Source organism: Rattus norvegicus, chromosome 12, assembly GCF_036323735.1.
Source record: "Rattus norvegicus strain BN/NHsdMcwi chromosome 12, GRCr8, whole genome shotgun sequence".
NCBI classification, from domain to species: domain Eukaryota; kingdom Metazoa; phylum Chordata; class Mammalia; order Rodentia; family Muridae; genus Rattus; species Rattus norvegicus.
In genome coordinates, this window is record NC_086030.1 from 32,094,477 (window position 1) to 32,120,760 (window position 26,284).

The window sequence follows — 26,284 nt, forward strand, 5'->3', positions numbered from 1 at the left end:
ACCTTGAATTAGTTCTCCTGGGCAAATGCTACTCCATTTTTGTTTTGTTTTGTTTTGTTTTGTTTTCCGGAGCTGGGGACCGAACCCAGGGCCTTGTGCTTGCTAGACAAGCGCTCTACCACTGAGCCAAATCCCCAGCCCCTTTGTTTTTTTTTGTTTTTTTTTTTTTTTCGTTTTCTTTTTTCGGGGCTGGGGATCGAACCCAGAGCCTTGTGCTTCTTAGGCAAGCGCTCTACCCCTGAGCCAAATCCCCAACCCCCTTGTTTTGTTTTTTAAGATAAACGGTATCTTCCACTGGCCTGGAACTCTCCAAGCAGACTAGGCCGCCAGGGCCAGTGAGCCCCGAGACCCTCCTGCCACTACTTCCTCAGAGCTGTGATTACAAGAACATAATTACCGTGCCAGGATTTTAACACAGGTTCTGGGGATTAAACCCAGGGCCTCACACTTACAAAGCTTGCTATTTTACCTACTGGGCCATCTTATCTCCTTAGCCTCTTCCTTGGCGCCTGACCCTCATTCACTGCCTCCTGAGTGAACTTGGGGAACAGCTGATTCAACTGCTCTATGTCTTTAGTGACCGTTGACGTGCCGAATTCGGTCTAGTTAACAGCATAAATAAAGCACTAAAGTTTTAAATGTCACGCTGGAGAGATGGCTCGACAGATACCGGTGCATACTGCTCTTACAGAGGACCTGAGCTTGGTTCTCAGCAGCTCAAGCAGGTAGCTCACTACAGCTCCCTGTAACTCTAGGTCCGGGGGGGGGGGGGGGGGATCTGACGCCCTCTAGTGGCCTCCATAAGTACCTGCACTCACACACATGCACACACAGAGACACATACGTAATGAAAAACAAAATACTTTTTAAAAGTTGTATTTTTGTCCTACTTTTATTCCAAAAATTCTTATGCTGCATATGTGTAGTAAACATTTAGGAAAATATGTTGAGAAAGGAAGAAAGCCTTTCTCAGCTCCTTGAATGCTATGACACTGTTGAAGAATGGCGTCCTGAGGAACAACTAATTTCACAAAGGTGCTGATAACCATGCAGAAGAGTCATCCATCTGGGGTATAACCTGGTTATAAAAATTCCACAGGGATTAGAGAAGAGTCCCGCGAGGCAGGGCCTCACAGAGGGAGACATCAAGTAATATTACACTATATAATCTTTGGTTCTAGCTTATTAACTATACCAGGTGCATAACCCACTGGCTGACAAGAGACCGGTGATTTTTAGTACAGGCTAATTCTGTCCCCCAGGAGACACCAGATAGAGACAGGTTTCTTTAGTCTTTCTCTTTTTGAGACAAGGAGTTCTATAGTCCAGGCTTTCTTCAAACTCACTATGTGTATGAGGATGATCTGAACTCCTGATAAGTCCTTATCACATGATAACACATGGGGGGCGGGCTGCCGGCATCTACTGGTACAGAAAGCAGAAACCCTACTCAATACCCCACAATGTACAAGGCAGTGTTGCCATAACAACAAAACCTTAGGCCACAATTGTCAATTCAGAGGTTAGAAGTTCTGAGATGTCTATGTGACCTGCTGTCTGTTACCTGTTGATAAAGGTAAAGCAAACTATGAAGGGCGCAAGGCACCCACTTGCTCCGCGCTTTGAGAAGTTCCCTGTCAACTCCCATTAGCCTCATTCATTCGCTCCAACTTGCATCCACGACCACATCGTTGTATCACGGAACTCGGTGATGCTTTGTCTGCATGAGCTAAATGTGATGGTACAAACCCACCAATCCCGACGTCGGGAGGCTGAGGTTGGAGGATCACAAGTTTGAGGACAGCCTGGGTTACATAGCAACAGCCTGTCCCAAAAGACCAAGGAACAAAACAGAACCAATCAATTCAAAAAGGCAATAGCCCCCATAACATTGTGGGGGAAGTTTATTGGATGAATTAGGGAAAGGAAGCTATGAGCACAGTTCAAAGTCAACCGTACTAATTAGCAACAGTGTGTTCATGTGTATGTGGTACACATGTGTGTAGAGGTACACAGGCACAGATGTAGGCATGTGGAAGCCAGAGGTCAACCTTGGCTATCATTTCTCAGGAGCTGTCCATCTTGGTTCCTTTGTTTAATCAGGGTCAGGAGGACATTCCCCCAGGAACCTGCCCATCTGTGCCTTCCAGCAGCACTGTTCCAACTGTGCGTCACCATGTCTGGCTTTTCACATGGGGGGCTGGACAGGAAGCTCAGGTCCTTGAACCAGTGTGGAAAGCACTTTACTGCCTGAGCTACCACCCCAGGGTCCCAGAACAATTCTTTATGTGACCTAAAAGTTGGTGTCACAACTTCATTAACATGTACCAGGACCTCAGAGTTAGGGCAGTTAGTGCTAGTGTCCTGTTAAAGCTCATGTATTTTTAGATTATTTTTAGTGGGACAAACAAACCAAATAAAATGGTGCTAAAGGCAAACATTCAATATATTTCATTTTCACCTAAAAAAAAAAATCAGCTCATGAAATGCCATGCACGCTGATACCACCCCTCCCAGCCCTATTTTTTTTTACATATTTACAATTTTACATATTTACTTATTAACATTATCTTCTATCTTTACAATTACAAAATTATTTCACACTGGGAGAGTGTGGGAACATAGAATTCATTTCAACATAGACTTTATAGCATCTGTTTTATCCTTTAAAAGACAGTGTTTGCCCAAAACCAACAACAGTGTCTACCACAGAGGAAGCCCGTGGGAGAATCAGAAAGGACATAAAAGATTGACACAGAATTCACACAAACCTACTTCACCAACTCAAATAAATAGGACATTATTATTTACTAAGCTTCCCCTGCTAGGAAAAAAAAAAGAAAATAAACAATCCCTAAATCTGTACCTTAAAAATACTTTGAAATTGTAAGCAGTTAATTCATACTCCAGACCCAAACAGTGGAACGCAGCAGCTCCCTGAAATCAGCCCCAAATCAAGCCGGCCGTGAGCGAGACATCACCCTGCATACACCTGCGGCTGCAGAGGGGGAGGGAGCTTGTCGTTCTCCACATTCTCAGAGTCAATGGCTGCTAAGGGTTGGTTTGGGGGCTTAATCTCAAGAGGGTACTTCTCAACAATGTCTTGAACTTCCTTGGCGATCCCATCTGTCCAGTCTATTAAGTCTTTTTCGAGTTTCTTGGCTTCAGTCATGATTCTTTCCTGCCGTTCATTCAGCTGAGACAGGAGGTCCAAGTTCTTATACATTTGCTTCACACCTAAGCAGGCCTCCGGGGACCAACTCTCAGACTCTTGCTTCCTGGGGGACGTCTGGCCAGACATGTACCGGTCAAAATCCTCCTGACTTAAATTCAAAGACTGAGCGTCTAGTTTCTCAATGAAAGCCACAGCACAGCACTGCAGAGGAAAGAGAAGAGCATGGCGGTCAGGCAGAAAGGCCGAAAGAAGTCAGGAGTTCCCCATTCCTAGTGCTGGGGGATTAAACACAGGACCTAGTGCATGCTAGGCAGGTGCTCTGCATCCTCTGCCCTGCCTCAGCGATACCTGGCAGCCCAGGCTAGCCCTAAATTCACTACATAGCCAAGAATGATCTTGAATTCCTAATCTTCTGGACCCTTGTAGCTCTGCGTCTAGAGTCCTGAGAGTGCAGGCTTGGGCACCAGGACTGGCTGGTCTCTTTTTAAGACAGGGACTCACTATGTAACCCAGCACTTTTGATCTGCCCACCCCATCCTCTCAGTCGCTGCTGTGCACTGGCATGTCCAGTTTTCTGGACACTTGATTTTCCCTTTTTTCCAGAATCTTCCACAGCATCATAGCTCTCCTTCCCTGTTCCTCAGCAGACTCTATTCTCTGCTCTCCCAGCTGTTTCCCACCTAGGAGCACTCCCAGGTCTGTGCCTGAACCTTCCCTGAGCTGTCATTTATCATATGTGAAACATATGCTATACCTAGTGAACTTTCCAAACCCTGTTCATGTCTGTGGCAATGCTGAATTGCCACTGGAGTAATTCCACACCAGTATCGGTGGATTCCTCCTCGCAGCAGATCACGTGGGGCTGTAGAATGCTAATGCCAGGCAAGCAACAGGAGGCAAAGAGATGAGCAGCTCTGAGAGATAGGGCACTCATAGAGAAGTGCAGGGAGGTAGAGCGTGTGCACAGACTGGTCACAGTCTCCTCCACTCTGACAGACCTGCATCCTCACGAGCTCTAAGCTGCCAGGGGTCCAAGACCAGCCTCTTACCTCCCTCAGGTAAATCCCCTGCCCCCAGGAGCCACATCTCACCAGGTTGGTGAAGTAGTAGCCATCCTCGCCCGTCATGAGCCGGCTGGGGTTGCAGAAGCGAGTGATGTACTGGATGTTGGACTGCAGACGAGGGGGGTTGCCCTTCAGGACGATGTAGATAAGGGTGGGCAGGAAGTCATCGGCAGAGGCTGGCTCATTCTTGGTGATCTTGATGGCATTGAAGATGTGCTTGCTACACCTGGTGATGCAGGCCAGCTTGTCCCGAGGCACACGCTTTGAGTCCATCTCAATGATGTCTGTGAGGAGAGGAGGCAGTTACCGAACAGGAAGCAACCAGTGGTGCACACCTGGCATGGCAGCACAGGATACTTAACCAGAGATATACAATGAGACCAAATCTACCCGGTTAGAGTAGGGGTGGCAGCGATGGGCTAAATATTCTTAATTCTTTAGGATCCAGAGGTGTCTCCATTACCCAGCACTCCAGCAGTTAACCTAATATAGGAGGAACTTAGATCTCTGAAGTCCCATCTGTCTCAACATGGGTCAGAGGAGCTGCTGGACTTAAGATCATGTAGTGAGCAGAAGGCAGACTGGGACAGACACAAGTTTGCCCAAGAAGCCATGGGAGGCACCCCTGAGCCCCATGGAAAAGGAGGACATGGCTTTAAAACTGTCTCACTTCTTATTGTTCACTTGCTTTTTGTGTTCTCATATTTTCAACTGGAGCTTATTTATAGCACAGGCTAGCCCCAAATTCCTTACGTAGTAAGGATGAGCTTGACCTCCCAAGTGCTGAGATGGTGGGTGTGCACCACCATACCCAGTTAATCCAGTACTGGATGGAACATAGGGCTCTGTCAGCTGAGCCCCATTGCAAGCCTCTCCTAACACAGCTCTATACTCAGTTGAGAAAGTCTTCACTGTGCATACTGCCTCTCGGGAGGGAATATGGCTACAGACAAGCCCTTTCTCAGACAGAGAAGCAGAAGAGGGACTTGAGTGGAGAGGAGTAGTAGCCGTCATTGCCAGTTCTAGCTGTGTGTGACCTCGGTGTATCTCAATAATCAAAGGATGACACTCTGGGCCAGCAAGATGGCTTGGGATGTAAAGTACTTGCTGTGATGCCTGCCGGCCTGAGTCTGATCCCCATGAACACACTGTGGGAGAAGAGAACGGAGTCCCACAAGTTGTTCTCTGTCCTCACACTCAAGATGTAGTATGCAGGGCTGGAGAGATGGCTCAGCGGATAAGAGCACTGGCTGCTCTTCCAGAGGTCCTGAGTTTAATTCCCAGCAACCACATGGTGGCTAACAACCATCTATAATGGGATCCGATGCCCTCTTCTGGTGTGTCTGAAGATAGCAACCGTGTACTCATATAAATAAATCTTTAAAAAAAATGTAGTATGCAGCCCCAAAGAAAGTCCAGAGGGGAGGGGGGTACTTGTTACTTTAAATATCAAAAGAATGGGACTGGAGAGATGGCTTGGCAGTTAAGAGCACTGGCTGCTCTTCCAAAGGATCACGGTTCGGTTCCCAGCACCTGCATGGCAGCTCGCAGCTGTCTGTAACTCCAGTCACACAGACACCAATAAACATAAAAAAAAAATCCACCAATCAATATATTTTTTTTTAAATATCAAAAGCAGTTCAAGTGGAAAGGAGAGAGCTCCATCACAAAACAAGAAGAGGGAAAGGAACTTCCTTCCTGCAGTGAGTAGCAACCAGGACTCAGGTAGCAGAGGCCAAGGCAGGCAGATCGTGAGTCTGGAGCCAGCCTGATCTTCCATAGCAAGTTCTAGGCTAGCCAGGGTTACATAATGAGATCCTGTCTTAAATGAATGAGCAAAAGGAAGAAGGAAGAGGGACAGAGGGAGGAGGGTGGAGGGTAGGTGTTTAGGGTTTTCCTATGGGTTATACTGCAGCATCATGTAAGCTATGAGAACATTCAGAGCTGCACTGACCTGTGATCGCTTTCACCACCATGTCAGACACTTCCGGGATTTCCTCATTGACCGGGACACAGAGCATCTGAGGTGTCACCCAGTGCAGAGCCCTGCAGAGACAGGGTGGTCAGGAAAAGTCCAAGAACGAGGAAGGTAGACTCCAGTCTTGTACCTCCAACCAAAGGAAAGCAGGGGGTAGCACTGACTCACTAGGCAATCCCAAGTTCATGCACAGGACTCCTGCCTCTCTAAGATTAGCTGACACAAGACAGTAAAACCCCGAATGTCACGTGCTTCTGTGCTTAGGACAGCAGCGGACGGAGGGCAAAGTGTCCTGGCTCAAAGGAGATCTGCTGTGGAGGCTGAGAAGCTGTGCCTGCTGTCCTCACGGCCCACAACTCGCCCTGCGTTGTAACCCGCCGCCATGTCCAAGACACTAGAGGAAGAGGAGGACCTGTGTCCCCACATCCTAAGTCGTCAGCTCCTGGCTCACCCTGACTGTATGCTGGTCTCTGCTGTCGAGCTCTCCATCGGCGTGGCTAATGCTCTGAACCGAAACCCCAGGCTTACATCCGTCTCCTTCTAGACCCTGACCTTGGACTCTATTTTGTATCTGAAATGAGTGTCAACTCAGTTCTGGTGTCGCACTTCCATGTACTTATCTAATTTCCAGCCCTTTTATCTGAGACCTCACTTGGGGTTCCTCAGCCAAGGACACAGGGTCCTCCAGAGGCTTCCTGTGACTCAGCCTTGGAACACAGCCTTGGGTCTAGGATGGTTTATCTCCATTGCAACTTGGCTCAACCTAGAATGGCCTAGGGGACCCTAGACCCAGGGGTGAAGGCTTTTAGAGAAGGTTAACTAAGGAGGTGAGGGCTTCCCTAAATTTCAGTGGCACCATCCAAGGGCTAGGGACTCAAGCTGAGTAAAGAGGAGGAAAGCATGGTGGGCAGACCTGTAATCCCAGCAGATGGGAGGGAGAAGGCTAGCCTCAGCTACATGACTCTGTCTCAAAAAAAAACAAAAAAAAACAAAAAAAAAACAAGGGAAGGGGGCTGCAGAGATGGCTCAGAGTTTAAGAGGACTGTCTATTCTTACACAGGACCTGGGTTTGGTTCCCAGCGCCCACACAGGAGGCTCACAACCATCTGTAACTCTAGACTCAGGGGCCCAATGCTTCTTCTGACCTCCATGGGTTCCCATATGCACCTGGCACAGGTAACATATACCCAGGCACATTCACGTACACATGAAGTCCGTTGTTAAGGTAGGAAGAGAGGAGGTTTCCTGATCTGTGGAATCACAGGGAGGCCCAGCTCTATGTTCCTGCAAAGCCCTACCTTCCCCACCACAATGGCTGCTCCTTCGAAACCACAAAGCCAAAACAATTCCTCCACTTCAATTGTTTCTGTCAAGTATTTTCCACAACGGTGAAAAATAACTAACACAGGCAGCTTGCTCCTAAGTGTTCCAGTGCCACTGATCTGCGGGGTCTGGGTTCACCCCATGAGGTCCCCAAGAACAGTCAGTCAGTTCAGACTGGCAAAGGCATGCCGGCAGAGGAGTTTCCTGCCTGACAAGACGGCACAGAGAAACAAGTCCTCATCCTTCCTGAAACTTTTAGGAATCTCCAGCCAGACAGAAAAGTGGGTTATCATAAGCCTGGCTGAGCAGCTCATGCTGCTGGTGCCCAAGGCCAGAAGCTCACAGCACTGTTACCACATGCTCTCATTCACTCTAGATAGTAGATAAAGCAGACTCTGCAGTCACCTGATCCTCTTTTGAATGGCGAGATCTTTTTTCTCGTCATCAGTCGTCTCTGGGCAGAACACAAATTTATAGAGACGGGTCATGATGTGCTTTTCGATCTGATCCATCATCTTCTCCACTTTCTCTGGAGGCACTGGAACACAAAGGGGGAGAGCAGCTCAAGAGAAGGGTCTCAGTGGTAGAGCGCTTGCCTAGCAAGCGCAAGGCCCTGGGTTCGGTCCCCAGCTCCAGAAAAAAAAAAAAAAAAGAGAGAAGGATTTCAAGTCAAGACTATATTTTTGTAGGATTTTCCATACAGAAAAAAAATTACTGGGGCTGGAGAGATGGCTCAGCGGTTAAGAGCACTGACTGCTCTTCCAGAGGTCCTGAGTTCAAATCCCAGCAACCACATGGTGGCTCACAACCATCTGTAATGGGATCTGATGCCCTCTTTTGGTGTGTCTGAAGACAGCTACAGTGTAGTCATATACATGAAATAAATAAATAAATCTTTAAAAAGAAAGAAAAAAGAAAAAATTGCTATAAACACACCCAGTGAAGAAACATTAAAAATCCTCTTTAAAAATTCTAGGGGTTGGGGATTTAGCTCAGCCGCAGAGCACTTGCCTAGCAAGTGCAAAGTCCTGGGTTCGGTCCCCAGCTCCAAAAAAAAGAAAAAAGAAAAAAAATCTTAACTATGGGCTGGGCTGTGCCCCAGGCGACAGAGGTTTGGCCTAGCATGTGTGAAGCCCTGGGGTCCACCCCCAGCACTGTATAAAGCAGGCCTGGTGGTGCGCGCTTGTCTTCTCAGCGTGAGGGTGGTAGAGGCAGGAGGATCAGGAACAGAGGCTGTCCTTGCCTGTCGTCAGTTAGAAGCCCAAGCTATGTCAGACTCTGTCTCACAAGAACGACAACAACAAAAGAGGGTACAGCTTCCTAAGAAACTACCTCTCCCAGAATTCCCTCTGATCAGCTAACTGGTCCCTGGCAGCTAACAGGGATAGGCCCTGCCAAGCAGGAAGACTCGTGTGGCTCCCTCTCCATTGCCGCACTGGTAAGAGTGCTGGCAAGTCTCCTTTCCTCTGCCGTTTCCCACAAAGCCACCATGTCTCTCTGAGGCATACATGTGGACATCAAGCACATTCGAAATGCATCATCAAGTACAGTGTCAACAGACGGCCAGAGAATCTCTACAAGGCAAACCCAAGCTTTAATCGGTGAGTCTCAATTGTTTTCTGCTCCAACTCCCTTGGGTCTATGTCATCGTGACAAGACTCACCAAATGGCAATTCCAATGAGGGGATTCACACTGAAAAATGCCCGAGCATCTCTGCTCTTCCCCACTTTACTCATAATACAGGAATTGTATTACTCAAAGCACTACCCAATTGTCCTGGTCATACACAGGGAGGCATTCAAGGGCACTGCGAGGTATGAGGCACATGCCAATGTCAGCCCAGTACTTGGCACCAGCCAAGCCATCAGAGGAGGCGAGGGCAGCTAACTTGAGCAACAACCACCCATCAGCTGGTTGACAACGTATTACCTTTCCCGCGGGTCTGCAACCTTTCCGCCACATTCTGGTAAAAGTCCTGAGTACATTCTGACTGTTCCTCGATGCTTAAATCCTGGAACAACAGACAATGGGTGGGTGAGCGGCTGGAAAGTCTGAAGACACCAAATTTGAACAAGTCTCTAAAACGCACTCCTTGCCCTGAGCTGACTCTAAGGACCTTACAAACCACACAGATTCTGCAAGAAAGGAGACTCTACTGTTGGTGATCTTCACACATCACTGCATGTACACGATCTGCGCACACCCGATTCATTTCATTTCCATCGTCACCCTCGCTATTGCTGTTCACTACTGTGACTACTACTATTGCTAATTTTTTCATGACGGGGTCTTCCTGTGTAGACTGGATGTCTTTTTAGAATTTAATAGTTGTAACATGTAAGTTTTGGATCCCTTTTTGAGTTGATTTTTAAAATATTCATTTATTTTTTCACTTTTAAAAATGCCAAGGCCCTCTAGTATCTCCATATTCGTGGGTACAGGTGCAATGAAGGGACCAAGGCATTTGCTCCTACACTTGTCAGTGTGCTGTAGCAGGACTATTCTAATTCCTTCCCATTCCTTACTCTGAAATACACTATTAAGTGTCAACAACCATAGTTTTCCCACTGTGCTTAAGGACATCAGAAAGGCTGGAGAGATGACTCAGGGGTTGAGAGGACCTGCTGTTCTTCCAGAGGACCAGGAGTAAGTTCTAGCATCCACGTCTATTGACTCACAACAGCCTGGAGCTAGAGCTTCTGAGTTCCCACACCCTCTGCTGATCTCTATGGGCACCTGTATGCATACACACATACTGACATGCAGACACACATGCAGACACACACAGACACACACGCATACACAATACACAGACACACAGACACGCAGACACACACACATAGACATACACACACACACACAGACACACACACACACACACACACACACACACTCACTCACACAATTGAAGGTTTAACCTAGCACACCCTTGCACTTGGCTGGCCCTTACCTCTGCCTTGCCACCCAGCACTGGGAGGCACTGTTCTGCATTCTGCCCCCACAATGTTGACTTTTCAGCTTCTGTGTATAAGTGAGAACGCACTGCTTCTAACTTTAGAACTAAGTCTGTGCTACTTCCTCCCAACTTCCTCAAGAATTAAAGCTTGTTTTGATGAGTCTCTTCCTTTTGGTTTCTAACAGTCACCAGAGAGGTCAAACTATTTGGTTTAGAACAGTAAAGAGGGTGCTGGCAGTGTAGCTCAGTGGATAGAGTGCTCCAGCTGCATGTAAACCAGTGCTGTACATGTGTGATTAAGCACTTGGAGGGAAAGGCAGGAGAATAAGGAGTTCAAGGCCAGCACAGGCTACATGGGACCTTGTCTCAAAAATAAATATGTACGAGTGAAACGCTCTTTGTAAGCTCCGGGAGGGCCTCACCTTTCTATTTATTCTGGGAAAGCGGGAGTGAAGATGAAGACACATTTTACACTATAATCTCGTCACCGAAACACAGAAAACACCTTCTCCATAAGTGTTAACACACTAGCAACTGTTTCTGTTTTGTTCATTTGTTTATTTAATTTTATATCTATTGGTGTTTTGCCTGCATGTGTGGGTGAGGGTGTCAGAAACCCTGGAACTGGAATTACAGACAGTTGTGAGCTGCCAAGTGGTTGCTGGGAGTTGAACTCAGGACCTCTGGAAGAGCATCCGGTGCTCTTAACCTCTGAGCCACCTCTCCAGCCCCTTGAATTGTTTTGTTGTTGTTTTGTTTCCTTTTTAAGACAGGGTCTCTCTATATAGCCCAGTCTGTCCTAGAACTCCCTCCCTGTGTACACCAGGCTGGGAGAGAACTTAAGAAAACACTGTCCTCTGTCTTCCAGGTGCTGAGATTAAAGGTGGGAGCCTCCATGCAAGGCAGTAGCAAATCTCAACAGAAATACTCTTTAGGAAACAAAACAAAAAGCAGTGAAATGACCAAAAGATCCCATATTATACTTGCCCACTCCCTTACTAGGAGACCACATAGAAAACTGCTGTGTCTTTGCTACACATATGTCTGTGCACCACATGCATGCTCAGTGCCCTCAGAGCAAGAAGGTGTCAGGTCCACCAAGGCAAGGGTGCTGAGAACTCAACCTGGGTCCTCTCCAGCTCTCCAGCCCTAGACGCCTCAGTGGCTAAGAGCACTGGCTGCCTCATCGGTGCTGAGATGAAAGTCACACACCACCATACCCGGCATATGATTGTTAGCTTTGAGACAGGCTCTCATTATTTTGTCCAAATCAGTCTTAAATTTGTGGGAGCAAGTAATCCTTCCCCCACAGCCTCCCAAGTGCTTGAAATACAGGCTTGCATCAGTACACCCAACTAATGGCATGTTTTGAACAAGTTTCCATATAAACAGACTTGAAGAAAACAATTCTTCAGCCAGCCATGAACCTCATTAAATTAGATAACAGGGTTGTGAGACGAATGATTGCCTCTGCATCTTCTCTGTGCGTGCGTTCTCTCTCTCTCTCTCTCTCTCTCTCTCTCTCTCTCTCTCTCTCTCTCTCTCTCTCTCTCTCTCTCTTTCTGAGATAAGGTGTCACTACGTAGCACTGGCTGGCCCCCAACTCAGAGATGTAATCCTCTGTCTCCTGAGGGTACAGATTAAAGGTATGCGCCACAATGCCCGGCTTTCACCATACTTTAAAATTACTCTTGGGGTTGGGGATTTAGCTCAGTGGTAGAGCACTTGCCTAGCAAGCGCAAGGCCCTGGGTTCAGTCCTCAGCTCTGAATAAAAAAAAAAAAAATTACTCTTGAAGGGCTAGGGTGATGACTCAGCAGGTAAGAGCACTGGATGTTCTTCCAGAGGACCCAGGGTCAATTCCCAGCACCCACACAGCAGCTCACCGTTGTCTCTAACACCAGGTTCAGAGAATCCAATGCCCTCTTCTGACCTCAATGGGCCATGCAAACACTAGGTACACAGACATACATGCAGGCAAAATAGCTATACACATAACATAATAAAAAATACTCTGCAAATATTACAATTACTCTTGAGACACGAGGCTATGTTCAGAGGACAAAGGAAAGCTGCAGACAGTGCACACACAGGTGACCACATATACCCTTGGGCCCAGCCATTGTTCCACCGACTTACTGTAAGCTTACGTCTTATAGTAAGATTATTTTTTCCTTGTTTCTGCTTTTGTCTGACACAGGGTTTCTATGCGTGGTCCTGGCTATCCTGGAACTCACTCTAGGCTGGCCTCAAACTCAGGAGTCTGTCTCTGCCTCCCAAGTGCTGGGACTAACAGGTGTGCTACCACACTCGGCTGTATTTTATTTTATTTTTTCGGAGCCGAGGACCGATGTATTTTATTTTTAATTATGTGTACAAATGCGTGTGTACAGGGGTATGTACAGGAGCACAGAGCTAGCAGAGGCCAACAGAGGATATCGGATCCTCTGGAGCTAGAGTTACCAGCAGTTGGATACTTGCCAACGTGGGTATTGTGGAACTTTTCGATCAGTAGAACCAGCTTACTTTTAATAGTTGAGCAGTGTCTAGATAGCCTTTTATAATAAGATATTCTCTCTCTCTCTCGCTCTCGCTCTCTCTCTCTCTCTCTCTCTCTCTCTCTCTCAGAAGTAAGTTGGTTTGGGGAAATTGTTTCTTGCTTTGGTTTTCTGGCAGTTCCTCTGTGTATCCCTGCCTGTCCCAGAGCTCACTCTATAGACTAGGCTAGCCAGGACCTCAGGAGACCCTCCTGCCTGTGCATCCGAGGGTTGGGTGAAAGGCTTGCACCTTCCCCACTATCTTTTTGAAGTTCTGGGATGAACCTGGGACCTCATGCACGCTAGGCAAGCTGTATTCCTCCACTACCTCCTCTGTTTTCTTGTTTTTAGAATCTTTTTGTTGGTGGTTTTTTTGAGACAGAGTTTCACTCTATAGCTCAGGCTGACTTGGAACTCACTGTGTCGCTCAGGCTGGCTCCAAGCTTGCTGATCCTGTCCTAGATCTCCCAATCCTGAAAGATTTCACCAGTGATTCATTAAAGGATGGTACGCTAATCATGTATCTGCTCTTCTCGTTACAGTGGAAGCATACCATTCTAAAGACTATGACGAGGCTCATTAATGCATAATAAATCCAGCAGCTAATCACAGAGCCAGATGTGGTGGGACACAGTTATAACATCGGTATTCAGGGGATGACAAATTCAAGGCCAGTGTGAATGGCATAGTGAGGCCCTGCCTCAAATGAAAGAGACCCCAGTAGGTAATAACTAAAAGGGAAAGAGGTGGCTGCTGGAAAGATGGCTCTGAGGTTAAGAATGCTTGCTGTACTTGAGGAGGGGTGGAGTTCTGTTCCCCGCAACCCTGCGGCAGCTCATAGCCACCTTCTAACTCCTGTGTCGGGGATTCGATGCTCTCTTCTGGCCTTCAGCAAATACCCGCATTAAAAAAAAAAATCTTAAAAAAGCAAAACAGAGTGGCTCTCTCGTGAGAGCCCACACGCACTCGATGCCTCTTAGGGCATGCCTTACTTCCCTCTGGAGGGCCCCACTCCGCTAATCCTTGAGCTTAAACTCTATTTCAAAATATCTTTACTGAACTAACTCTGCTTTTAAAACTGGAGGTAAAATAAACAAGCTTCAGAAAAAATGAGCAAAAACAGTTTGTTGGATGGTTAAAGCCCTATACGATGCAATATTGTAGCGGCTCGCAAACCCACAGGTGCTGAAATTTTAGCCAGAAGTGATAATGTTTAGAGATTTTTTTAAAAGCCTCAATGCAGATAAAGTGTTTCTTAGCAAGGATCAAATAGCTGGGAAAGACATTTTACACAGTTCTGAAAACAATTGTCTAATCGTGGCCCACATACAGAACAGGTTGTTCAACTCTGTCATAAACTGGGACTGGAAACGACAGGAATGCTCCCCATCAGAGAGAAGCAGGGTGTGTTACTGTTCTAGACCTCAGCGACATGGGAGAGAAAAATCTGTGCAATGCAATGGGAACAAAGACCAGCGAGGATCAGTGATCAGTGAGGCCATTTCTACAGACAGCCTTTACTTTTCCTGCTGAGCAGGCCTTACAGTAACAGTGAGAAAATGTGAGTGAGCGCATTTGAAAAATTCACAGTACACCTTAATCTAAGTGCATTTCAAATCCAGGAACTGTTGTTCCCTAAGTTGTAGTTAATACATGTATCTGAGTGGTGTCATAAGGCTAGAGTATGTGAGTTCAGGCATAAATCACAAGCTTTATACCTTGGAGTCCAGAGGGAGTCTGTCAAATACCTGGTGAGGTAGCTCGCTGGATAAAGGCACTTGCTGCTAGGCCTGGCAACTCAAGTTTGGTCCCTGGGATCCAGGGTAGAAAGAGAGAGCAGACTCCTGCAAGTCATACTCTGACCTCTAAACACGCTTGCCTGTTTACAAGCATATACATAAACACACAATACATAAACAAACAAACTAAATAAATGAATGTAATTTTAGAAGTCCACCTGAACTGTACCTAGATGTTGCCCATCATGCTAGCCACGAAAGATACCCAGGACACATGCACAAGACTGGGTCCCTTCCCACAGAACAGTTGGTGCTAATGTAAAAGAGAAAATTAGCTGCACAGTAGCTCCTGACAGGAGGAACCCGAAGCTCACCAGGATCTCCACTATCAGTCAGTGATGCCCTGAACACAGCATACAGAGTGCTCATCCATAACAGCCATTTACTGATTGATTTGAGACAGTGTGCAGCCCCAGCTAGCCTGGAACTCGCTCTGTAGACCACACTAGCCTTAAACCCCAGAGATCCTCCTATCTCTGCCTCCAGACTGCTGCTACTAATGGTGTGTGTCACCATGCCAGGCTCGCTCACTTTCACAGACTCATTAAAAAGTCAATTAAACGCTTACAGAATAAGGGTAGTTTATGCTTCTCAGAAGAAGAAAAACAAATTCAAGTCAATCAGTGTTTCTGTAAATACAATATAAACACAGTAGTACAGATTTTTGTACATACTATAGTATAAATACAACTTTATTAGAGGTGTCCTCTTGACAGTGCAAAAACAACCTTCAAACTTGACTTTTCAAACTTGACTTTTTACACATTCAAGAAACCTATCACTCCCCACACATACCTCAGTGATATCACACACACACACACACACACACACATCAGTGTGATTCCACACACCTCAGTGTCACTGCACATATATACCTCATATCTCTCTCTCTCTCTCTCTCTCTCTCTCTCTCTCTCTCTCTCTCTCTCTCTCTCTCTCTCACACACACACACACACACACACATCAGTGTGATTCCACACACCTCAGTGTCACTGCACATATATACCTCATCTCTCTCTCTCTCACACACACACCCCTCTACCTCTCAGCAGTAGCTTGCTTGAACTCCCCGTGTCACTGTTTCTTCACACAACACTTAAAGTAGAAGAGAGTCTTGCTGACAGCATGGAGTCACAACCCCCCAATGAGTACTTGAGCACTGAATCTTACAACACTTGGAGCTAGCTGCATTTAGTACTGCAGAATGTGTGAAGACTTCGTTTCCACAAATGAATTCTTTCACACAGGTAGTTTTATGGATTATGGGAACTGAAATTACAGATAAGAAAGTCTGGACTGAGGCACGGGTGTGAAGGAGCACGGTGGCAGAGGCCACCTCTAAATGACAGCAGCATCCCAGAGGCTGTGGAAGTGGGCTCACAAGTTGAAGGCCAGTCTTGGCCATAGGAGGTCTGAAGTAGACCTGGACTACAGGTCGAGACCCCACCTCAAAACCCCACAAAACAAACCCTCTACCAAGCATGGTGGTGTGTGACAGCCAAGGTGGGAACCAGGGAGCTAAAGACTAGCCTGGGCTACACAGTGAGAGGCATGTGGAAGCCACAGCCCTGGTTCACTTTGGAAACCCTAGCAGCTAAGCAGACAGGTCCCTGGTCTTGCTTGGCTTTTACCATCCTCCATCTACAAAACAAAGGGACTGAAACTGCAGCTGCCAAGGTCTTTCCACTTCCACGCTCTTTCTTTCTTTCTCTAAACAAACACAGAGAAGATTACTAAAACTCTAAATGAAGGCCAGGCATGGTGGCCACATCTTTAGCTCGCAGGTGGATCTTTGTGAGTTCAAGGTTAGCCTGGTGTATATAGTGAGTTCCAGGCCAGCCAAAGCTATGACAGTGAGATCCTGCCTTAGCTCGGGAATAAAGGACAGAAAAAAGATCCAAATACAAAAAGGAAAACAAGTAATAGGGAACAAAGTCTCGTTCCTGCTCCTGACCTAGCAGACGAGCTACAGGTCCATGCAGGCTGCACTAGCACAGAAGAGCGAGTGGGCGAGCGCCCTCTCCCTCTAGCTGCAGACTCCCGAGGTGACCAGGGCACAATGGAAAGTCCTAGCCTGGAGTCGGGTGTTAGCTGAGCTAAGGCCGCCTTAGGTAACTAGCACCTTGTTCTTCTCAGGTTTAAAATGACAAGATTACAGTTCTCCCTGACCCTCCCTACCACAGCTCGTATTTCCGACGGGTTAGTGTCAGCCTACCCTTTTATAAGGCATTGCTTCCAAAAACATCTTCGTCTGTTTATAGACTTCTTGGCCTGTCTTGTGGAAGGTCTTGAGAAAGTCTATGAACTCCTTAGTCACTCGGTCCGTCTCAATGCTGGTCTGCCGGTTTATGGAGGGACTGGGAGCTTTGGCTTCCTGAATTTCTGCTGGGAAAATTAAACACAGTAAGTTTTGTTACCCAGAAGACTGATGTATGGAATTACTCTATGAAGCTAACAAGATTACTGAAATTATGTTTAATCAAAATTAAACCTATATCACTTTCTATTTAGACATTTGGATGAGCTTCTTTAGAGTAATGAAACTAGGAAGTGTAAGCAGATAAAACATACTCAGCAGAACTGGACCTGTGGCTCGGTTAGCAGGCTGCTTGCTGGCATGTAGGAACCCCTGGGTTCCAGCCCCAGCAATGAGCACATGAGGCATGGTGTGCACACTACAAGCCCAGCACGTGGGAAGCAGAAGCAGGGAGAGCCTGGTCAGTTAAAGGTCATTCTCAGTTGCCTGGAGAGTTGAGGGCAGCCTGGGCTACATGAGATCCTGTCTCACAAACCTGATCTACAGCATGACCAGTGGCTCAGCAGGTGAAAGAGCCCATAACCTGGACTCAGTCCCTGAGACCCACAGGGTGGGAACGCAGAATGGAGGTCTGTGAACTTCGGTGTAACTGTTCTTAGAGGCAGAGGCAGGAGGAGCTCTCACAGTGAGCTCCAGACCAACCAGAGCTACAACCTGAGATCCAGAAAATAAATCAACCAATAGAAAAAACAAATCAAGTCCTAACAAAAACTCCCACATTCGTGCTGCCAACCTAACAGCTGCGGTAGGTGGTTAACGATGCAGGAGGCCAGGATAATTCATTATAAGGCAGCACGTGAAGGGGCGGGAACCCCTGAAGTCACAGTCCCCCAGAGATGACTGGGCGCTGTGGAAAAGTACTAGTGCCACCCCCTCAAATTAAAAAAAATAATGTAAAAAATAAAAACCCACTAACCACAGTGGCTTGACAGGGGAAAATGCCTGCCACACAGGCCCAGAGACTTGAGTCTTATCTGTAAAACCCTCATAAAGGTAGAGGGGAAAACTCCACAAGGTTGTAATGTTATCTCCGCAGACACACACCTAAGCTAACAGAAAGCAAATGAGATATTCGACAGAAGCTGCTTGCTAGCATTTTTAGTCACGAATACTGAGAGTGAAACAGCGCCCTTTCTTGAACAAGTTTCTTGCTAATCACCTGAGTCAAAAAGTCACCGATGGAAATAACCACCAAGGGAAGCACCCAGGCATCAGGTGACACACAGCATTAGGAAACTTCCAAAGCACACTCCCCCTGCCAAGAACACAAAAGGCCAGTTTACTTCCCCCACCATTCAGTTTGCAGGCCACACCGCTTGCAGTAAAAGTGCATCCAAGCTGGGTGCATTGCACTGGCATAGGCCTGTAATTCTAGCACTCAAGACGCTGAGGCAGGAGGATCAAGTTCTAGGTCAGCCTGGATTACACAGTGCATCTGATACCAGCTTGAGCTATATATAGTGAGTGTATCAACACACACGCGCACACGCACACACGCACACACACACACACACACACACACACACACACACACACACACGGGGTAGGGTGGATAGAGAGACAGAGATATTTTGTTTTTCCTTTTCAGACAGGATCCTCCTACCTCAGCTTCCTCAGCAAGTGTGCACCACCACACCCCACAGGAAAAAGCAACCAACAGGTATTAAAATCTACCAACTTCACACTTTAACTTCAGGTGTCTGTTTTTGAGATAGGGCCTCCCTATATACAATACAGGATGGTCTCGAACTCACAGAGCTATGCCTGTTTCTACCTCCTAAACTCTGGGAGTAAAGACATGGGCCCCATACTATTTAGGAAAAAACTCTGATATCTACACATGGGAACATATCCCACTCCTCACACTAGACAGATTATGGAATTTCTTATGTATTTATGTACATGGGTGCTTTGTCTGCATGTGCACCTGCAGGACCAATCAAGAGGACAAGACTACAGGCAGCGGGGTTGGGGATTTAGCTCAGTGGTAGAGCGCTTGCCTAGGAAGCGCAAGGCCCTGGGTTCGGTCCCCAGCTCCGAAAGAAAAAGGAAAAAAAAAAAAAAAAGAAAAAAGACTACAGGCAGCGGGGAGCTGCCATGAGAATGCTGAGCCATCTCTCCAGCCCCGAGACCCACAATCTTACCAGGAAGATGGGCACTTCATGCATGACAAACACACAGATTAAAGCACAAGAAGATGCCATTCAAATGTTAACTTCGTAATTTAGGTAATAATCAACAAAACCACAAAAAATTGTCTGGTGTCTCTTCAGAAACAACAGAAACCCTAACTAAAACAAACTCTCAAATTTGATCTTGACAAGAACACAATAGCTTCTCACAATGTGCAGGCCGGGAGCCCAAGGGTCAGAACTTTAAAGGGGGCGATTCAGTAATAATAACAAAGATAAAGCCCACGTGTCCAGCTGGCCAATCCCAATGCGCAGGAGGCTGAGGCAAGAAAAATGTGGGTTCTAGGCCAGACTGGGCTACAAAGTAAGACCCCATGTCACAACATGTGAATTGGGACACCAAGAGTAGGATAAAGATACAGTCCAATGATCTAAAAGAGCTTACTCCCTCCCGCCCGCCCGCCCACAAAGAACGTTAACTTTCCAAGGGACAGCAATCTTAAACACGTGTGTATCTAACAGCGCAGCTTCAAAATGCAGAAAGCAGACACAGAAATGTAAGGGACAAGAAACAAATTCAACAATTCTCTGAGTGACTGTCAAAGCAGGTCAGAGAAAAGAGGAAGAACACAAAGCTTGGGCAGGCAGGATGGCTCAGCAAGTACAGGAACTTGCTGCCATGACCAACATGAGTTCGATTCCCAGAGCCCTCACATGAGAGGAGGTAAATGACTCTCATACACTGTCCTGTAGAGGCAGCGCTGATGCTAAGGTCCTGTTCCCCAATTGGTTCTTGATCTGTCAGTAAAAAAAGCCACAGGCCAATTGCTGGGCAGAGGGTACAGGCGGGACTTCTGGGAGGAAAGGAGGGCACAAGGAAGGAGAGGAGGAGTTTTGCCCTGCTTGGGAGGGAGAAGAACCCAGCAGTGACATGAGGTCTCGGGAGGAGCTGGGGCTGTGGCCACTGCTATAGGCATGTTTGGCAGGGGTAGGTGGGACCAGCCACTGAAGTGTAGGGCAGGTGGGAGGTATGGAGCTAAGAGTATTGATAAGAGCTATCTCCAGGCAGGAAATAGGAGCACCCAGCAATTGTGCCAAGAAGGCAAGTGGAAATACTACAGGCAACACTGTCCTCTCACCCGCACATGCCGAGCATGGCCTCCCGACACATAAACATTCATTCACTCTCTCTCTGTGTAATAAAATACTTTAAAAAAAAATCACAATGTTTCAGCAACACCAAGGACCAATATGACCACACTGAAATGTGTAGCTGCTCAACGACCGAAGCAGAACATACATTCCATGTGACGAAACCGGCAAAGGAAGCGGCAGAGCCATGGGGATGTTTAGAACCCTCAATGATCTTCAGCTGCCTAAGGTTAGGGGCAGAACTGAACCCAAGTCAACGGGTTTGACTCCTGAGCCTTCCGATAGTCCCTTCTGGCAGCAGATCCTTCAAAGAATGCCAAATCCTTAGACTCTGTGGAGCCTGAAAGCTTCCAAGCCAAAGGCAGAGAAAACCCAGTCGCCTTCCTCATAAGGTTTCACCTGCGTATGTTAACAAACAAAGGGGAAAGTCCGCAGCCGAGCATACAGACTGGTTCACACTACAATCTCAAGGCCAAAGTAGAACTGTTGGGAGTTCAAGGACAACTTGGGCTACAAAGTGAGATCTTGTCTAAAAAAAATATAGTCTACCTCAAATCCCCTTTTAAAATGTAAGCAAAGGGGACTGGAGTAGAGCTCAGTGCTAGAACACAGGGTTGGTTCTATCAGTGCTTGCCAGACCACACACAAACCACCCAAGAAGGAGACAGAAGAGAATGACCTACCCACATTACGCCTATGTCTGCCAGGGGCCAAACGGCCAGAGCCTTCACACCAGCTTACATTTATCTTGTGTTTCTCAAGTTACAACAATTTGCAGCTCAAGTCCATCCAGTCAAACAGGGTTCTCAAGCTCTCCATCGCCCAGCTCAAAGGTTTAAAGAGCTCTGCAGCCCAGCGAGCCTGACCACAAGGACAGCAATGTTTGAGCTATCATTCGAGGAGCACAGGCTCTGTGTGTTAAATCGCTCATTAGCTTACAGTCTCGTGAGCTGGGTGGAATTACCACCTTACATATGGATCTTAGAAAACTTGTCACTTACCTGTTCAAAGCCACACGCAGTAAAGAAAGAACTGAGACTTGAACGCAGACTAGAATCTCGAGCCCTGTACCATCCTTTTATTACTGCAGCATCTGTCTACCTAAATCAGCCCAGGAGGGGCTCAAAAGATGGGTTACTGGCTAAGAGTACATACTGCTCTTCCAGAAGCACCCATGGTGAATGGTTCACAGACATCAATAACTCCAGCTCCAGTGGGCCCAATGCCCTCTTCTGGCCTCTGTGAAGATGCCACTCACATGCACACTCATACACATAAATAATAGTAATAATAATAACAATAAAAAAGCCCAAAAGGATGCAAGACAACAGACTCACTTAAGCCCAGAAGACTAAAGCCAGCATGGGAATACAGTGAGATCTGACCTCAGTCAACCAATCAAAAGTCAGTGAGTATCAACAAATCACCTGCTATGTATTGTTAGAAGAGCAGACCAAATATTACATCAGATTTCTTCTTTGATATATGAAGAGAATGAACCTTTATCTGAATGGTTATGAAGAATAAGGACAACATGAAGAGGTACAAGTGTCAATTATTTGCAGCATAATCATGGGGACCTAAATTTCATTCCCAGCACCCACTACAAAGACAGGCAAGCTGTCATGTGTCTGCACTGGGGTGGCAGACCCTGGAGCTCCCTGGCAGTCAGCCTATCCAAACTGGTGAGACCCGGGTTCACTGAAAGACCCTGTCTCAAATAATAAGGTGGAGAATAATCAAAGAAGATACCTAGTGTCGACCTAAGGTCTCCACAGCCACTCACACACAAATGCACATCCAAACCCAAACACACACACACACACACACACACACACACACACACACACACACACACACACACACACACACACTCTTCAAATCCCTTAGAAGACTGCTTTGTTCTCAATCAAGCTCTCAAGCTCCCTGGGCTAAGAGCTTTCTTTTGTGCTGCTAATATAAATAAACTAACAAGGGCAAAGGCTGCACACAGTGGGGAAGTAAAATAAAGTCACAGAAAACAAAGTCGACTGCAGGTCTAGACTCAAGGTGAACCTGTACTGGTATCAGCTGAGTGAACTCACTAGGGGCCTAGCAGGGAACCAGGCTGAAGGGAAAGCTCCCCTGGCAAACTTTTGTAAGTCACTGTAAACTAACAGCCAACTCTGAGTGAGTGCCCTCACTCAGAAATGAAGGATTTTTACATGCTTTGAGCTCCTCCCTCAGAAGCTTTGACATACAAACCCAGACACAGCTCTAACAGTGAAAAGGAAGAACAGGCGGTGTAAGGATGCTCGCCTCCTACCACAGCAGGAAAGGAGGTGAGGGAGATTCCAAGTTTGAGGTGAGCTACACAGTGAGTTCAAGGCCAGCTTGAGGCTCTAAGCATGACCCTGTGACTCCAGGACTGAGGACACAGCTGGTGCTAACAGAGCCCTTGCCTAGCACTCAGGAGAACCTAGGTCCAATTCCCACTACTAGGCGGGTGGGTAAAAGATACAAACCAAAAGGAAAGGGAGAACTCCCTACAGGTGATAATGGGGTCCTAGAGATTGTTGGAAAGGCACTGACTGACGGCCCAGTGACAGACAAAGAGCCATCCCACTGAACACTAATCCCCACTGAACATTAATCCCCACGTGCCAACATTTGGAGGTTTGTACTGGCACTGCTACGAAAGCTGCAGAATTCCTAGGTGTTAACAGCATGACCTTCCAATACTGAAGACAAGGCGGAGCGTCTTCTTAAATGTTTACATTAACATGTACTTAGCTGTCTGGCTAGTGTGTAAATGCACACGTGTGTACTTAAAGTTTGGGCATGCACATGTTGCCGTGCACCTATGGAGGTCAGAAGACACTCTGGGGATTCCGTTTCTTCTTCCTTCTATTACCTGAGTTCTGGGGGTCCATTTAAATTCCAGTCATCATGCCTGAAGGAAGTGCCTTTACCAACTGGGCCACTGTGCTGGGGCAAAGCCAAACTTTGGAATTTAAAAAACTAGAGTTTTTTTTTCATACAATTATATTTTGATCATATTCTTTCCCCTACCCCAAAATGTCTTAAAGAAAGAACAAGGAGAGTGAACGTGAATCCTGGCCTCAGCCCCGTGTGGATCACCAGAATTATACAAAGATATCCCAGACAACAGATTAGAAGCACTTCGCTGGCCAGATACGCTTCAAGGAATTTGCTCCTTTAGATAAAAAAAAACAAAACAAAAAGGCCCGTATATGCTGTCTGTCTGTCTATGTATATATATCAATAATCCTATCTAGAAGACAAGAAAGGGTTTTAAGGGGGCTATCATTGCTCATTTTGCCTTTAAATTACCCTAGAAGGGCAGTGGGGCTCTAGAAAAGCAGTCCCTTGCCAGCATCACTGCTTCCTTTCAGTCTCTCTCACTGTTTCAGACTCACTGACCTAAGTCCTGAGCCCTGAGTCAGGGCTGTGAGACTGAGACATAACTAAATGGCTTCCCAGCCTCGCTCTGAGCCTCTTCAACAAGCTCACTGAGAGAACACTGAGCCTTTGATTAGATTTATTTGTTTTAATTTTATTTTATATGGATAAATATCTGTATGCCACTTCTTTGCCCAGGGACTGAGGAGACCAGGAGAGGGCACTGGATTCCCTGGAACTGGAGTTGCCACATGGGTGCTGGGAATCAAATCTAGGTCCTCTATATGAACAGCTAAGCACAAATCACTATGCCTTTAATGACTCCTTTATACAGCATTTTAAACATCCTAAATTTTATTTTCATTATTGTGTGTGTGTGTGTGTGTGTGTGTGTGTGTGTGTGTGTGTGTGTGTGTGTGTGTACAGGTGCCCTCAAAGGCACTGGATCCCCTAGAGCTGCAGTTACAGGCACCTGCCTGACAGAACTTGAGTCCTCCACAAAAAAAAACAAGGGCCCTAACTACTAAGGTATCTGTCCAGCCCTTAAGTATTATTTTAAGAAGAGATGAGGGCTGAAGAGAGCCTCAGGCAGTTAAGAGCACATACTGTCTTTCAGAGGATCTAAGTTCAATTCCCAGCACCCACATCAGACAACTCACAACCACCTGCAGCCCCAGCCCCACAGGGACCCCTCTCCTCTTGTCTCCTCGAGCACTGCACGCACATAAGATAGATGCACACAGTTTCCTGAAAACTTTGGATTTTTTTTCGAGACAGGGTTTTCCTGTGTAGCCCTTACTTTCCAACTCACTGTGAAGACCAGGCTATCTTTGAATTCAGAGATCCACCTGCCTCTGTCTCCTGAGTGCTAGAATTGAAGATATGTATCACCACTGCCCAGCTTAAAACATTTTTCAAAGATTTATTTATATATTTTACATATGTGAGTACACTGTCACCCTCTTCAGACACACGATTACAGATGGTTGTGAGCCACCATGTGGTTGCTGGGATTTGAACTCAGGACCTCTGGAAGAGCAGTCAATGCTCCTAACCGCTGAGCCATCACTAGCATTTTTTAATGAGGAAAAGAAGTAGATACAGCAGCTAGGAAATGCTCAGTCAATAAAAGCACAAGCACGAGGACCTCAGCTGAACTCTCAAAATTCACACAAAGGCCAGGCATAGTGGTAGAAGCCTGTAGTCCCAAGCTTAGGGTCAGAGACAAGAAGATCCTGTGATTCAACAGCCAGCCAGTCAAGCTGAAACAGGGAGGTCTATGACACCCTGCTTAAAAAAATAAAGGGAGGACAGGCTGGAGAGATGGGTCAGCAGTTAAGAGCACTGACTGCTCTCCCAGAGGTCCTGAGTTCAAATACCAGCAACCACATGGTGGCTCACAACCATCTGTAATGGGATCCGATGCTCTCTTCTGGTGTGTCTGAAGACAGCTACAGTGTACTTATATACACTAAATAAATAAATCTTATAAAGAAAATAAGGTGGAGAAGAAGGGAGATAGGAAATGTCACTCTCTGGCTCGCACACACAAAGTAGATGAATGAGGAGGAGCTGGTGGGACGGCTCAGTGTTTAAGACAACTCACTGCTCTTCTAGAGGACCCAAGTTCGAGTCCCAGAACCCACATGGCACCTCACAGCCGTCTGTAACTTCAGTTCCAAGGCATCTGACACGCGTTTCTGGCCTCTGAGGGCACCAGGCACACAGTGGTGCACAGACATTAAGCAAACAAGGCATCTACAAACATAACATTTTTAAGAACAAACACAAATCCATCCACAAGAAAATACACTTGCCTAGCAAACGCAAGGCCCTGGGTTCGGTCCCCAGCTCCGAAAAATAGAAAAAAGAAAAAAGAAAAGAAAATACACAAGAGCCCCAAATGAGTCTTTTCCTGTCTGTTTCCTAAAAGTATAAGAAATAAGCTTTAAGAGAGAAAGGCTCTCAGGAGACTTTCAAGTTTAGAAACAGCTTCATCTCCTAAGTTATGGACACAGTGGGTATTACACAAGGTAAACAAACAAGGATCAGAAAAAACAAAGCATGAAAAATATCAGACAAAACCATCAAGTAGCCGATGATGAACAGTTTGGATGAGCGTGTTTATAAAGTATCTTTATCAACACAGCTACATGTTTCAATTCTCTTTAGTACTCCTGCAGGAAAAAAAACTTCTTTAAAAAAACAGTGTCTCGGGGTTGGGGATTTAGCTCAGTGGTAGAGCGCTTGCCTAGGAAGCGCAAGGCCCTGGGTTCGGTCCCCAGCTCCGAAAAAAAGAACCCCCAAAAAAAAAAAAAACAAACAAACAAACAAACAAAAAAACAAAACAAAACAGTGTCTCTTCAAGTCAAAGAGAATATTTCTTCACATACTGCCTGGCCATCAAACTCGATTTCCATGTTAAATCTGGTCTAGAACTTTCTTGGG

General features: G+C 46.5%; 1 protein-coding gene and 1 non-coding gene across 9 annotated transcripts in view; both read right to left on the reverse strand.

Annotated features, from left to right (window-relative positions):
• Nucleotides 1-181: 181 nt before the first annotated feature.
• Trnal-aag19 (transfer RNA leucine (anticodon AAG) 19) lies at nucleotides 182-256 on the reverse strand. Its single transcript has one exon. It is a non-coding gene; the product is annotated as a tRNA-Leu (tRNA).
• Nucleotides 257-1,861: 1,605 nt separating this feature from the next.
• Nucleotides 1,862-26,284, reverse strand: part of Rabgef1 (RAB guanine nucleotide exchange factor 1) — a 43,612-nt gene continuing 19,189 nt past the window's right edge. For 4 of the 8 annotated variants that reach the window (XM_006249239.5, XM_063271493.1, XM_006249240.5 and 1 more), the window contains exons 4-9: nucleotides 17,049-17,218; nucleotides 9,471-9,552; nucleotides 7,946-8,078; nucleotides 6,194-6,285; nucleotides 4,267-4,523; nucleotides 1,865-3,376 (exon numbers count right to left, since the gene is read on the reverse strand). In XM_006249239.5, coding sequence (XP_006249301.1) covers nucleotides 2,978-3,376; nucleotides 4,267-4,523; nucleotides 6,194-6,285; nucleotides 7,946-8,078; nucleotides 9,471-9,552; nucleotides 17,049-17,218 — 1,133 coding nt within the window. In that variant the 3' untranslated portion in view covers nucleotides 1,865-2,977. Of the gene's footprint in view, nucleotides 3,377-4,266; nucleotides 4,524-6,193; nucleotides 6,286-7,945; nucleotides 8,079-9,470; nucleotides 9,553-17,048; nucleotides 17,219-26,284 lie in introns of all 8 variants that reach the window. The other 4 variants (XM_039089588.2, XM_063271494.1, XM_063271495.1 and 1 more) reach the window with 2 other exon arrangements.